General features: G+C 44.3%; 1 protein-coding gene across 6 annotated transcripts in view; it reads left to right on the top strand.

Annotated features, from left to right (window-relative positions):
- The window catches only part of LOC132402483 (uncharacterized), a 92,199-nt gene that overhangs the window by 34,811 nt on the left and 44,774 nt on the right, over nt 1–12,614 (top strand). For all 6 annotated transcript variants that reach the window (XM_059985364.1, XM_059985362.1, XM_059985346.1 and 3 more), the window contains exon 5: nt 2,640–2,735. In XM_059985364.1, the coding sequence (XP_059841347.1) occupies nt 2,640–2,735 (96 nt within the window). The remainder of the gene's footprint in view (nt 1–2,639; nt 2,736–12,614) is intronic.

Here is a 12,614-nt window from a genome sequence, read left to right as displayed (position 1 = left end):
CAAAACGGTTCACAATAAGTGCAGACTGACTAGTGTCTTATAAAGGGTTATTATTGCATCTTCGCTTTTGTATTCCCCTCAAAAATAAATGCCAACTTTGCATTTGCATTTGCAGCCTCAACCTGCAAATTAACTTTCTGGAAGTCTTGCATAAGACCCTGAAGTCCCTCTGCACCTCTGTTTCAACTTTCTCCCCATTTAGATAATTATCTGCACTATTGTTCCTTTTACCAAAATGAATTATACATTTCCCAACACTGTATGCCATCTGCCACTTTTTGCCCATTCTTCTACTTTGTCCAAGTCCTGCTGCAATCACATTGCTTCTTTGGCACTACCCCTCCTTCCACCTATCTTTGTATCATTTGCGAACTTTACCACAAAGCTATCAATTCCATTATCTAAATCATTGACAAATAACGTGAAAAGTATTGGTCCCAATACTGACCTCTGAGGAACACCTCTAGTCACTGGCAGCCAGTCAGAAAAGGACCCTCTTATTTCCACTCGCTGCCTCCTGCCTGTCAGCCATATCAAATGCCTTCTGAAAGTCCAAGTAAATGACATCTACTACCTCTCCTTTGTCCACCGTACTTGTTATTTCCTTGAAGAACTCTAAGATTTGTCAGGCAAGATGTCCCTTTACAGAAACCATGTTGACTTTGACTTATTTATCATTAGTCTCCAAGAACTCAAACTTCATCCTTAATAATAGACTCCAACACTTTCCCAATCACTGAGGTTAGGTTAACTGGTCTATAATTTCCTTTCTTCTGCCTTCCTCCCTTCATAAATAGTGATGTTTGCAATCTTCATACCCATGGTATTATAGGAAAGTTACTAACGTGGTTAGGTGTTGGCTGATTGGTAGGAGGCAGCGAGTGGGAATAAAAGGATCCTTTTCTGGTTGATGCCAGTGACTAGTGGTGCTCCACGGGGTCAGTTTTGGGACTGGTTTATATGCTATATATAAATGATTTAGATGGAACAGATGGCTTTGTTGCCAAGTTTGCAGATGATGTGAATATTGGAGGGGTAGGTAGTGTTGAGGAAAGGGGTAGGATGCAGAAGGACTTAGACGAATTAGGAAAATGGCAAGTAAGTGGCAAATTAAATACAATGTTCACAAATGCATGTTCATGCACTGGTAGTGGAAATAAATGTGTGGACTATTTTCTAAATGGGGAGGAAATCTAGGAATCTGAGATGCAGAGGGATTTGGGAATCTTTATGCAGAACACCCTGAAGGTTAACTTGCAGGTAGAGTTGGTGGTGAGGAAGGTAAATGCCACATTAGCATTCATATCCAAGAGGTCTAGAATACAAGAGCAGGGATGTGATGTTGAGGCTTTACAAGGCACTGGTGAGGCCTCACCTTGAGTATTGTGAACCGTTTTAGGCCCCTCATCTAAGAAAAGATGTACTGGTATCGGAGAGGTCCAGAGAAGGTTCACAAGCATGATTCCAGGAATGGAAGGGTTATCATACGAGGAATGTTTGTTTGGTCTGTACTTGCTGGAATTCAAAAGGATTGGGTGGGGGTGGGGGGTACGTGTGTGAAATCTCACTGAAACCTTTCGAATGTTGAAAGGCCCAGACAGTAGAAAGGAAGTTTCCCATGGTGGGAGGGTCTCAGACAAGAGGGCACAGCGTCAGGATAGAGGGGCGTTCATTTAAAACAGATGCGGAGAAATTTCTTTAGCCAGAGGGTGGTGAATTTGTGGAATTTGTTGCCAAATACAGTGGTGAAGGCCAGGTTGTTGGGTTATTTAAGGCAGAGATTGATAGGCTCTTGATTGGACATGGCATCAAAGGTTATGGGGAGAAGGCTGGGAACTTGGGTTGAGAAGGAGATAAATAAAGATCATCCATGATTGAATGGTGGAGCAGACTCGATGGGCCAGATGGGCTAATTTTGCTCCTTTGTAATTTTATCTCTGCCTGGGGTGGGGGGGGGGGGGAAATTACCTCCTTGTAGCTCCTGTCTATCACTGCTTCACTTTCCCTAACAAGCTGATGGTCTTTGAGCTGCAGCTTCAGTTCCCTAATACAGTCTCTAAGGAGTTGCATCTTGATGCAGCTGTGGTCATTGCGGAGGCTGCAAGTCTCCTGGAAATCCCACATCTGACACCCAGAACAGAAAAGGCTCTGTAGTCATACCCCCTGTTCTCTGAAGAATTAAATAAGAAAAAAATGTGCATCAGTCAGTAACCCTCTGAAGGCAGGAGAAAGGTCTAATTTTAATGGTAGCATTAAAAGGGAAATAAGCCTCTGAAAGAGAAGATGAAGAACCAAGTTGTATTCAGGGAAGTGGGTCTAGCTGGTTTGCTCTTGCATTCTATAGGCCCAGCAATAACATAGCATAATAGTTGCTCCACAAGTTCTGCAATAATAAAACCCATTTAGAAATCGCATTGGATTTGGACAAAACTGAATATTCAAATTGCACTTGTAAGGTTCATGTTTTACAATGATAATTGCCTACACTGGTAAGTTATTCCTCCCATAGAAGGGCAAGAGCTACATGTATCACTAGCTTCCCAAGTTTCAAATTAGTGAGGACTAATCAGGTCTACTTAACAATGACTTTATGAATATTTTCAATACTGATTCATTCATCTCTCAATCTGGTGTTAAAGTAAAAAATGCAAGTGAAGATTCTGTGGATGAATATTGGAATAAAGTTGGTGCGAAACCCAAGTCAGCTACTCAGTCACTTGATGATGCAGAGTACGGTAAGAAGACATTTACATTTTAATATGACATAGATATGACCTAATTTAAGTTGATTTTGCATTTTTAGGTGACTAAATTCATTGCTGATCTCAGAGATAATCCAATTAGAACAGCAGCAGCTGATACTGGGATAGTAGTGAAAAATGCTAGTGAAATGCGGCTTATACTCCGAAGTAAGCAAGTTGAACTGGATTTCAAAGGCCTTGGCTGCTTGTATTTCAATACTGTGTGATTCTTGTTGACATGGTCTCCTGCCGTTCGTAGAGAGAACTGCAACATAGAATAGAAGCTTCAATAGCTATGCATATTGATAACTTCAGCCCTGGTGAAAACAGACCAGATAATCACAAGAGTGGTAGAAGTAGTAGAGCAGAAAATGGACTTCTGACTTGAAGTATCAACTCCACACCACTGTTTAGATTAGTCCATGGTCAATTGCTTTGAGCTATAATGTCATTCGCCATTTAAGGAAATTGGCATGCTTTTTAGCATCCTTGACTGAGTTAATAGAAGCTAAATGCTGATTGATTCCATTGGCAGGGAAACCTGCAGACTTGGTATGACAATGCAAAAGCTGTGAAGTGTATTGGCTGGTGTACTGCAAGATAACCTACATTGACATTTTAAGAATAATTTTTGGACCTGATAGAGGGTTGAATTCTACCCACCAGGGAGATTTCTGCCTCTGTTCATCCCAGCAGCTGGAGCCACTGTATTTGGATTCTCCCCTGCAGATAAACAAGCCAGGCTTGCTTATGAATTTGTTTGGAATGGAGAGCTTTACATGGAAAGCATTAATATAGAACATAGAAATCTGCAGCACTTTAGAGGCCCTTTGGCCCACAATATTGTGCCGACCATGCAGCCTACTCTAGAAACTGCCTTGAATTTCCCTAGGGGGTAGCTTTCTACTTTTCCAAACTCAGTGTACCTATCTAAGAGGCTCTTAGAAGACCCTGTTGTATCCATTTCCTCCACCACCGCCGCTGGCAATGCAATCCACACACCCACCACTCTGTGGGTAAACTTGCTCCTGACATCTCATCGGTATCTATGATCTGATTAGGACAACAAAGTACGGATATTGAAGTACGGATTCAAAGCAAGAAGGCTGTGAGTGAATGGCAGATTTCGGGAGCCAAGGCTGTTTTTACTCCACAGGGTAAAAGAGAAGCAAGTCTGTGCAAGCGTGTGATGTCAGCCAGTAGAGCGTGAAAGGTTTAAAAAGAAGACTGCCATGTACAGCGGGCAGCAGAGTGATAGGGCTTTGGCGGTAACGGGACGAGCCAAAGTAGATTCAACTGTGTTAATTGCGGAAAGGAAGTAGAATGTGTGAGGCCTGTTTTCTGTGCTCGGTGTCGGATGTGGGGGGTCCTGGAGTCTCCCAGCCTCCCGGACAGTCATATCTGCACCCAGTGTGCCATTGCCACTCCTAACAGACCAAGCTAGGGAACTGGAGATGCAGCTCGATGACTTTTGCTTGGTCAGGGAGAACGAGGAGGTGATAGAAAGGAGTTGCAGGCAGGTGGTCACACTGGGGCCATGGGAGACAGACAAGTGGGTCACAGGAGGGGGAAGGGGAAGAGTCAGGTACTAGAGAGTACCCTTGTGGCTTTATCCCTTGACAGTAAGTACTCCTGTTTGAGTACTGTTGGGGGAAACGGCCTACCTGGGGGAAGTAACAGTGACTGTGCCTCTGGCACAGAGTCTGGCCCTGTGGCTCAGAAGAGTAGGGAAAGGAAGAGGAAGGCAGTACTGATAGGGGACTCGATAGTTAGGGGGTCAGACAGGTGATTCGGTGGACGCAGAAAAGAAACTCTGATGGTAGTTTGCCTCCCAGGTGCCAGGGTCTGCAATGTTTCAGATCGCATCCAAGATATCCTGCAGTGGGAGGGAGAACAGCCAGAGGTCGTGGTACATATTGGTACCAATGATGTAGGTAGGAAAAGGGAAGACGTCCTGAAAACAGACCACAGGGAGTTTGGAAGGAAGTTGAGAAGCAGGACCACAAAAATAGTAATCTTGGGATTACTGCCTGTGCCACGTGATGGTGAGTATAGGAATAGAGTGAGGTGGAGGATAAATGCGTGGCTGAGGGATTGGAGCAGGGGGCAGGGATTCAGATTTCTGGATCATTGGAACCTCTTTTGGGGCAGGTGTGACCTGTATAAAAAGGACGGGTTGACCAATATCCTGGTAGGGAGGTTTGCTAAGGCTACTGGGGAGAGTTTAAACTAGAATTGTTGGGGGTTGAGAACCAAACTAAAGAGACTGGGGAAGAAGCAGCTAGCTCACAAATAGAGAAAGCCAGGAAACAGTGGGTGAGGGAGGGTAGGTAGGTGATAGAGAAGGGACGTACTCAGACTGAAGGTATGAGTTGTGTCTATTTTAACTCGGAGTGTTGTGAACAAAGCAGATGAGCTCGGAGCATGGATCAGTTCTTGAAGCTATGATGTGTTGGCCATTACAGAGACTTGGATGGCTCATGGACAGGAATGATTACTTCAAATAGTGGGTTTTAGATGTTTCAGAAAGGACAGGGAAGGAGGCAAAAGAGGTGGAGACATAGCACTGTTGATCAGAGATAGTGTCACAGCTGCAGAAAAGGCGAATGTCATGGAGGGATTATCTACGGTGTCTCTGTGGGTGGAATTTAGGAACAGGAAGGGGTCAATAACTTTACTGTGTGTTTTTTATAGGCCACCCAAGAGTAACACGGATATCGAGGAGCAGACAGGGTAACAGATCCTGGAAAGGTGTAATAATAACAGTTGTCGTGATGAGAGATGTTAATTTCCCAATATTGATTGGCATCTCCCTAGAGCAAGGGGTTTAGATGGGGTGGAGTTTGTTATGAGTGTTCAGGAAGGTTTCTTGACACAATATGTAGATAGGCCTACGAGAGGCTGTACTTGATTTGGTATTGGGAAATGAGCGTGGTCAGGTGTCAGATCTCTCAGTGGGAGAGCATTTTGGAGATAGTGATCATAATTCTATCTCTTTTACAATAGCATTGGAGAGATAGGAACATACAAGCTAGAAAGGCATTTAATCAGAGTAAGGAGAATTATGAGGCTATCAGGCAGGAACTTAGAAGCTTAAATTGAGAACAGATGTTCTCAGGGAAAAGTATGGAAGAAATGTGGCAAATATTCAGGGGATATTTATGTGGAGTTCTGTATAGGTACATTCCAGTGAGACGGGGAAGTTATGGTAGGGTACAGGAACTGTGGTGTACAAAGGCTGTAATAAATCTAGTCAAGAAAAAAAGAAAAGCTTACAAAAGCTTCAGAGAACTAGGTAATGTTAGAGATCTAGAAGATTACAAGGCTAACTAGAAGGAGCTTGAGGAAATTAGGAGAGCCAGAAGGGGTCACGAGAAGGCCTTGGTGGGCAGGATTAAGGAAAAACCCGAGGCATTCTACAAGTATGTGAAGAGCAAGAGGATAAGACATGAAAGAATAAGACCTATTAAGTGTGACGGTGGGAAAGTGTATGGAACCGGAGGAAATAGCAGAGGTACTTAATGAATACTTCAGTATTCACTATGGAAAAGGATCTTGGTGATTGTAGTGATGACTTGCAGCAGACTGCAATGTAGATTTTAAGAAAGAGGATGTGCTGGAGCTTTTGGAAAGCGTCAAGTTGGGTAAGTAACTGGGACCAAATGCGATGTACCCTAGGCAGTTTCTGTACCTCAGGATAGTGGAAAGTACCCCTGTGGCTGCCCCCCTCAGCAACAAATATATCGTTTTGGATGCTGTTGAGGGGAATGACCTGACAGGGGACGGCCACGGTGACCAGGTCTCTGGCACTGAGCCTGGTGCTGTTTTGCAGGAAGGAAGGGGGGAGAAGAGGAATGCGGTAGTCATAGGGGATTCCATAGTCAGGGGAACAGACAAGGAGATTCTGTGAGCCTGACAGAGGTACCCACATGGTGTGTTGCCTCCCAGGTTCCATGGTACAGGATGTCTCGGATTGGGTCCAGAATATTCTGAAGGGAGAGGGCGAGCAGCCAGCTGTCTTGGTACATGTTGGTATCAATGATATAGATGGGATAAGGGAGGAGGTCCTGAAGAGAGATTTCCAGGAGTTAGGAAGGAAGCTGAGAAGCAGGACCCCCAGGGTAGTAATCTCAGGATTGCTACCTGTGCCAAGTGCTAGTGAGGGCAAGAATAGTAGGATCAGGCTTATGAATGTGTGGCTGAGAGACTGGTGCAGGGGGCAGGGCTTCAGATTCTTCGATCATTGGGATCGCTTCTGGGTGAATTATGACCCGTTCAAAAAGGATGGGTTACACATGAACCCAAAGGGGACCAATATCCTAGCGGGAAGGTTTAATAGAGCTGTTAGGTTTAAACTAATTTGGCAGGGGGATGGGAACCGGAATGATAGAGCAGAGGAGGGGGAAAACAGAAATGAATCTAAGATAGTGAGCAGTAAAGATGTCAGGGAGGACAGGCAGGTGATGGGGCAAATTTGCAGCCATTGGAATGAGATGCAGTGCAGTAAAGTTGCAGTGCAATCATTGCAAGAGATACCAAATACTGGACTTAATCTGTTATACTTAAATGCACACAGCATAAGGAATAAGGTGGATGATCTTGTCATACAGCTACAGATTGGCAGGTATGATATTGTAGTCATCACTGATATGTGGCTAAAAGATGCATGTCTCTGGGAGCTGAACGTCCAAGGATACATGGTGTACTGGAAGGATAGGCAGGTAGGCAGAGGGGGTGGTGTGTTTATTGGTAAGAAATAATATTAAATCGTTGGAGGTGATATAGGATCGGAAGGTGCAGAATCTTTATGGGTTGAGTTAAGAAATTGCAGGGGTAAGAGGACCCTGATGGCAGTTATATACAGGCCTCCTAACAGCTGCAGTAATGTGGACTACAAATTACAACAGGAAAAGCTTGCCGGAAGGGTATTGTAATGATAATTGTGGGGGATTTTAACATACGAGTAGATTGGGAAAATCGGGTCGGCACTGGATCTTAAGAGAGAATGGCTTTTTAGTACAGCTTGTTGTTAAGCCCACTAGGGGATTGCTTGTACTGGATTGGGTATTGTGTAATGAACCAGAGGTGTTTAGAGAGATTGAGGTAAAGGAAACCTTGGGAGGCAGTGATCATAACATGATTGAGTTCACACTGAAATTTGAGAAAGAGAATAGATGAGGGTAGTGCAGTGGATGTGATCTACATGGATTTTAGTAAGGCATTTGATAAGGTTCCACACGGTAGGCTTCTTCAGAAAGTCCGAAGGCATGGGATCCAGGGACGTTTGGCCAGGTGGATTCATAATTGGCTTGCCTGAAGAAGGCAGAGGGTCATGGTGGAGGGAGTACATTCAGATTGGAGGGTTGTGACTAGTGGTGTCCCACAAGGATCTGTGCTGGGACCGCTACTTCTTGTGATTTTTATTAACGACCTGAATGTGAGGGTAGAAGGGTGGGTTGGCAAGTTTGCAGACGACACAAAGGTTGGTGGTGTTGTAGATAGTGTAGAGGATTGTCGAAGATTGCAGAGAGACATTGATAGGATGCAGAAGTGAGCTGAGAAGTGGCAGATGGCGTTCAACCCAGAGAAGTGTGAGGTGGTACACTTTGGAAGGACAAACTCCAAGGCAGAGTACAAAGTAAATGGCAGGATACTTGGTAGTGTGGAGGAGCAGAGGGATCTGGGGGTACATGTCCACAGATCCCTGAAAGTTGCCTCACAGGTAGATAGGGTAGTTAAGAAAGCTTATGGGGTGTTAGCTTTCATAAGTCGAGGGATAGAGTTTAAGAGACGCAATGTAATGATGCAGCTGTATAAAACTCTAGTTAGGCCACATTTGGAGTACTGTGTCCAGTTCTGGTTGCCTCAGTATAGGAAGGATGTGGAAGCATTGGAAAGGGTACAGAGGAGATTTACCAGGATGCTGCCTGGTTTAGAGAGTATGGATTATGATCAGAGATTAAGGGAGCTAGGGCTTTACTCTTTGGAGAGAAGGAGGATGAGAGGAGACATGATAGAGGTGTGCAAGATATTAAGAGGAATAGATAGAGTGGACAACTGCTTAGTACAAGAGGACATGGCTTTAAGGTAAGGGGAGGGAAGTTCAAGGGGGGTATTAGAGGAAGGTTTTTCACTCAGAGTGGTTGGTGCGTGGAATGCACTGCCTGAGTCAGTGATGGAGGCAGACACACTAGTGAAGTTTAAGAGACTACTAGGCAGGTATCTGGAGGAATTTAAGGTGAGGGGTTATATGTGAGGCAGGGTTTGAGGGTCGGCACAACATTGTGGGCCGAAGGGCCTGCAATGTGCTGTACTATTCTATGTTTAACTATGAAAGGAAGCTAGCAAATAAAGAGGACACTGAAAGTTTTTCAAGTATATAAAGAGTAAAAGACAGGTGAGGGTAGATATAGGACAGATAGAATATGATGCTGGATAAATTGTGACAGGAGGTAAGGAGATGGCGGAGGAGCTGAACGAGTATTTTTCCATCAGTCTTCACTGAGGAAGACATCAGCAGTATACCAGACACTCAAGGGTGTCAGGGAAGAGAAATATGTGCAGTCACAATCACGACAGAGAAAGTACTCGGGAAGCTGAATAGTCTAAGGGTAGATAAATCTCCCGGACCAGATGGAATGCACCCTCGTGTTCTGAAGGAAGTAGCAGTGGAGATTGCGGAGGCATTAGCAATGATCTTTCAAAGGTTAATAGATTCTGTCATGGTTCCGGACGACTGGAAGATTGCAAATGTCACTCTGCTATTTAAGAAGGGGGCAAGGAAGCAAAAAGAAAATTATAGACCTGTTAGCTTGACATTGGTGGTTGGGAAGTTGTTGGAGTTGATCATCAAGGATGAGGTTACGGAGTACCTGGAGGCATATGACAAGACAGGCAGAACTCGGCATGGTTTCCTTAAAGGAAAATCCTGCCTGACAAATCGATTGCGATATTTTTTTTTGAGTAAATTACAAGTAGGCTCGACAAGGGAGATGCAGTGGATATTATCTTTGGATTTTCAGAAAACCTTTGACTAAGTGCTGCACATGAGGCTGCTAAACAACATAAGAGCCCATGGAATTGCGGGAAAGTTACATACATGGATAGAACGTTGGCTGATTGGCAGGAAACTGAGTGGGAATAAAGGGATCCCATTCTGGTTGGCTGCCGGTTACCAGTGGTGTTCCACAGGGGTCCGTGTTGGGGCTGCTTCTTTTTATGTTGTATATCAATGATTTGGATTATGGAATAAATGGCTTTGTGGCTAAGTTTGCTGATGATACAAAGATAGGTGGATGGGCCAGTAGTGCTGAGGAAACAGTCTGCAGAGAGACTTGGATAGATTGGGGAAATAGGCAAAGAAGTGGCAAATGAAATACAATGTTGGAGAGTGTATGGTCATGCACTTTGGAAGGAATAAACGGGCAGACTATTATTTAAATTGGGAGAGAATTCAAAGTTCTGAGATGCAACGGAACTTGGGAGTCCTTGTGCAGGATACCCTTAAGGTTAACCTCCAGATTGAATCAGTGGTGAAGAAGGCGAATGCAATGTTGGCATTCATTTCTAGAGGAATAGAGTATAGGAGCAGGGATGTGATATTGAGGCTCTACAAGGCACTGGTAAGACCTCACTTGGAGTACAGTGTACAGTTTGGGCTCCTTATTTAAGAAAGGATGTGCTGACATTGGAGAGGGTTCAGAGAAGATTCACTAGAATGATTCCAGGAATGAGAGGGTTAACATATGAGGAACGTTTGACTGCTCTTGGACTGTACTCCTTGGAGTTTAGAAGAATGAGGGGGGACCTCGTAGAAACATTTCAAAATTTGAGAGGCATGGACAGAGTGGATGTGGCAAAGTTGCTTCCTGTGGTGGGAAAGTCTAGTATGAGAGGGCATGACTTGAGGATTGAAGGGTGCCCATTCAGAACAGAGATGCAAAGAATTTTTTTTAGCCAGAGGGTGGTGAATCCGTAGAATTTGTTGCCACAGGTGGCAGTGGAGGTCAAGTCATTGGGTGTATTTAAGGCAGAGTTTGATAGGTACCTGAGTAGCCAGGGAATCAAAGGTTATGGTGAGAAAGCAGGGGAGTGGGAATAAATGGGAGAATGGATCAGCTCATGATAAAATGGTGGAGCAGACTCAATGGGCCGAATGTTCTTTGTCTTATGGTCTACTCAGTGGTGAGTATGTGGAATGGGCTGCTGGCAACGGTGATGGAGGCAGATATGATAGGGTCTTTTTAAGAGACTTTTGGAATGGTGCATGGAGCTTAGAAAAATAGAGGGCTATGGGTAAGCCTAGTAGTTTCTAAGCTAGGGACATGTTCGGCACAACTTTGTGCTGAAGGGCCTGTATTGTGCTGTAGGTTTTCTATGTTTCTGTTTTCTCCTGAAAGTTTAATATCATTTAATGATGGACTCAAAATTCAGTTTTGTTGGTGTTTGCTGCTGTTTGGAGAGGATGTTGGGTCAAATATTTGACACCATGCTATACCAGCAAGTGTGTATTAGCACTTTAACTGCACTTTGAATAGATACTTTATTGATCACCAAAGAAATTCGAGTCACAGTAGCATTACAAATGCACAGATAGGCAAATATTAGAAGAGAAGTAAGAAAGAGTGAAAAATATAAGTAAACTTAAAATAAGATGCACAAGATTTCCAAGTTCACACTGATAATATGGTAGTGCAAGAATTTCCATAATATTATGCAGTAATGGGTGCACTGTCCCGTTAAGAAGTAATGGTTGTGTTGCACAGGGTGTGTTAAACAGCTAAACAGATTAATCAGAGGTAATAAGTTTAATGGGAGGGTGTCATCAGCTATAGGCTGAATTATTACGCAGCTTAATGGCAAAGGGTAAGAATGACCTTGTATAGTGCTCTTTGAAGTAGTACGGCTATCTTTATCGATTACTGATGGTGCTCCTCTGTTTCGCCAAGGTGGCAGGGCAGATGGTGAGAAATGACCTAAATTGCCAGGGTTTTCTGGAGGGTCCTTTGCTGTAACACAGCCCCCTATAACAGACCCAGCCTTTCTGATCAGTTCATTGAATGTGTTGGCATCACTGAGTTGATGCCATTGCCCCACCACACCATCGCATAGAAGACTGTACTGGCAACAACAGACTGGTAGAGTATGTGAAGGAGAGGCCTGCATATTCCGAAGGACACCAGTCTTTTCAGGAAGTAGAGGTGACTTTGGCCCTTGTGCACAGGCTCTATGTTGGTGCTCCTCTCAAGTGGAGTGTTAGGGGATGTGAGGAGGTGATAGACAGGAGTTGCAGGGAGGTAGTCACCCTCAGGCTACTAGAGACAGATGACTGTCAAGAGAAGAAATGGAAAACATCAGATAGCAGAGGGCACTCCTGTGGTAGTCTCCCTTCACATTTTGGGTACTATTGGTGGGGGTGAGAGAGAAAGACAGCTTACCTGGGGAAAACAACAGCAGCTGTGCCTCTGGCACGGAGTCTGACCCAGTGGCTCAAAAGAGCAGGAACTGAAGAGGGATAGCAGCAGTAATAAGGGACTCTATAGTCAGAGGGACTGATCGGTGATTCTGTGGATGCAAAAAGGAAACACGGAGGTAGTTTGCCTCCCAGGTGCCGGAGTCGGCGATGTTTCTGAACGCATCCACAATATCCTGTAAAGGGAGAGTAAGCAGACAGTAATGTTACATTGATGCCAATGACATAGGTAGAAAAAGGAGGTCCTTTTATTTAAAAAAAAATAATAATAATACAAGGAGTTAGGAAGGAAGTTGAGAAGCAGGACCTTGAGGGTAGTAATCTTGGGATTGCTGACTGGGCCACGTAACAGTGAGGATAGGAATAGAATGAGGTGGCAGATAAATGTGGCAGAAGCATTG

This window comes from Hypanus sabinus, chromosome 1, assembly GCF_030144855.1.
Source record: "Hypanus sabinus isolate sHypSab1 chromosome 1, sHypSab1.hap1, whole genome shotgun sequence".
Classification (NCBI taxonomy): Eukaryota; Metazoa; Chordata; class Chondrichthyes; order Myliobatiformes; family Dasyatidae; genus Hypanus; species Hypanus sabinus.
Note: the sequence above shows the minus strand (reverse complement) of the source record. Positions and strands in the feature narration are given on the sequence as shown.